General features: G+C 37.3%; 1 protein-coding gene across 1 annotated transcript in view; it reads left to right on the plus strand.

Annotated features, from left to right (window-relative positions):
• The window catches only part of LOC107587898 (protein FAM26E-like), a 2920-nt gene extending 1230 nt beyond the window's left edge, over positions 1 to 1690 (plus strand). The window contains exon 2 of the mRNA XM_016275858.1: positions 634 to 1690. Coding sequence (XP_016131344.1) covers positions 634 to 1023 — 390 coding nt within the window. The 3' untranslated portion in view covers positions 1024 to 1690. The remainder of the gene's footprint in view (positions 1 to 633) is intronic.
• The last annotated feature ends 29 nt before the right edge of the window (positions 1691 to 1719 follow it).

Raw genomic sequence — 1719 nt, forward strand, 5'->3', positions numbered from 1 at the left:
ACTCAATTTTACAGTTTTGAAAGTTCTAACTGTGAGAATTACAAAATCTAGGACCTTTATACATTGCATACCATTGTAAAAACAGTAAGTGTAGGCCTATCCCTCAAAGCCTTGCTTTCATCCACGTTAAATTTAAAATTATATCTAACATGATTCAAAGTTATTGTCCTTAGCGTGAAGATGAATGAAGCACAGCTCACACTGAAGTCACTTTTAAATCAAGCAGCTTTCTGTTGGTCAGCACGGTACATTTGCATGGCCAACTTGAACATAAGCTAAATCTGCACGGGGAACCTTTTCTCCTCATGCAAAATTCCTGATTGTGTGGATTCCTATTGGAATTACTAGATTTTGCATGCAAAATTTAGCCGAGCAAGGGTGAATATGACCGTATCTTGAGGGCAAAAGATTTCCCCCGGCAAATTTCATAAAAGGTTCAAAATGGTCACACAATTCACTGCGCTGACCAACAGAAAGCTGTGATTTCTGTGTTAGTTGTGCTTCATGCTTCACTAAAATATTCACAAATACAATTTACCTTTTTGCATGCTAAATTTCGATAATAATAATTTACTAAAATAACTTAAAGTAATTATATCTTATAACATTCAACTGATTTATCTATGTTTGCAGATCCTCGGCTGGTCCATCATTATCATATCGGCAACAGTAGCCCTAATTGGAACTTGCTTTAAGAACTGTCGCTCTCAAGTAAGCTACCTTCAGTTAACTTTCCAGAAGATCTACATGGAGAAGGAAAAGGAAAAGTTTGAGATGTTTGCAGATGAATATGCCACCAAACTGGTAGAGAGAAACCTCAAGAGTTTCTTTGACAACAAAAGTCCCGAACCATTTCCCTTTCCAAATCACAAGGCCTGGGAGGAGATCTCTACTATATACACTTTTAAGCAAAGTGAACAGTACTACAGCACACTGCAGAGATATGTGGAGCGTGCAGATCGGGACTACAGCCCTGAGAAGCGTCCTGTTCTAGAGGGGCAAGATGGCATAGAGATGACATAGAACACTGCATGGACTGGTAATTAGAAAAAGTAGAGCCCAGAATATGGTCTTAAAGACAAAAGGCCACTGTGAATCAAGATGGAATTATTATTATTATTTTTTTTTTGTAGCTACAACCTGTACTGAAAGTGTTGTAATGACAGTTTTTGGAAATTTTGTTTTGTCTATCGAGGAAGTGGTTGTGGCACTATTTAACCTGCAAATACTTGGTTCAGTTTTATATTTCTGTATCAGTGAACCAACACAGATCTCAGGCCCTAAATTTGCATACTGCTTGAATGTTGCATTTCAGGTTTTACAAAGTCAAAAAAGGAAGATAAAACACTTCTCAGGGCATTTGTCATGTAGGCCTTGTGCACTCTTTGAATCTGTATAGCTCTCTTATTCCTCTCTATATTTTAAAATCTTTTTCACCATATCCTTATAAAACAGGTAGTGTGTTTGATGCACGTTTATGCATGATAACCTCAAAAGATTTTGGTACTGATAAGTAACTGTCCAGCACTGATTCAAATCTACAATAAGGTCGCATTGCACTTATGTTAACCAACCAAATATAAAACATATAAACCGCAATGCTTATTTCCTTTGCTGGTTTTAAGCAGATTTGACAAACAGGTAACCGACATTCAAAGTCCCCAACACTAATTTCTTCAATAGTTTTGACCCACAGATCAGCTCTGTATAGGGCCCCGT

This window comes from Sinocyclocheilus grahami, unplaced genomic scaffold, assembly GCF_001515645.1.
Source record: "Sinocyclocheilus grahami isolate Dianchi unplaced genomic scaffold, SAMN03320097.WGS_v1.1 scaffold96.1, whole genome shotgun sequence".
Taxonomy (NCBI): domain Eukaryota; kingdom Metazoa; phylum Chordata; class Actinopteri; order Cypriniformes; family Cyprinidae; genus Sinocyclocheilus; species Sinocyclocheilus grahami.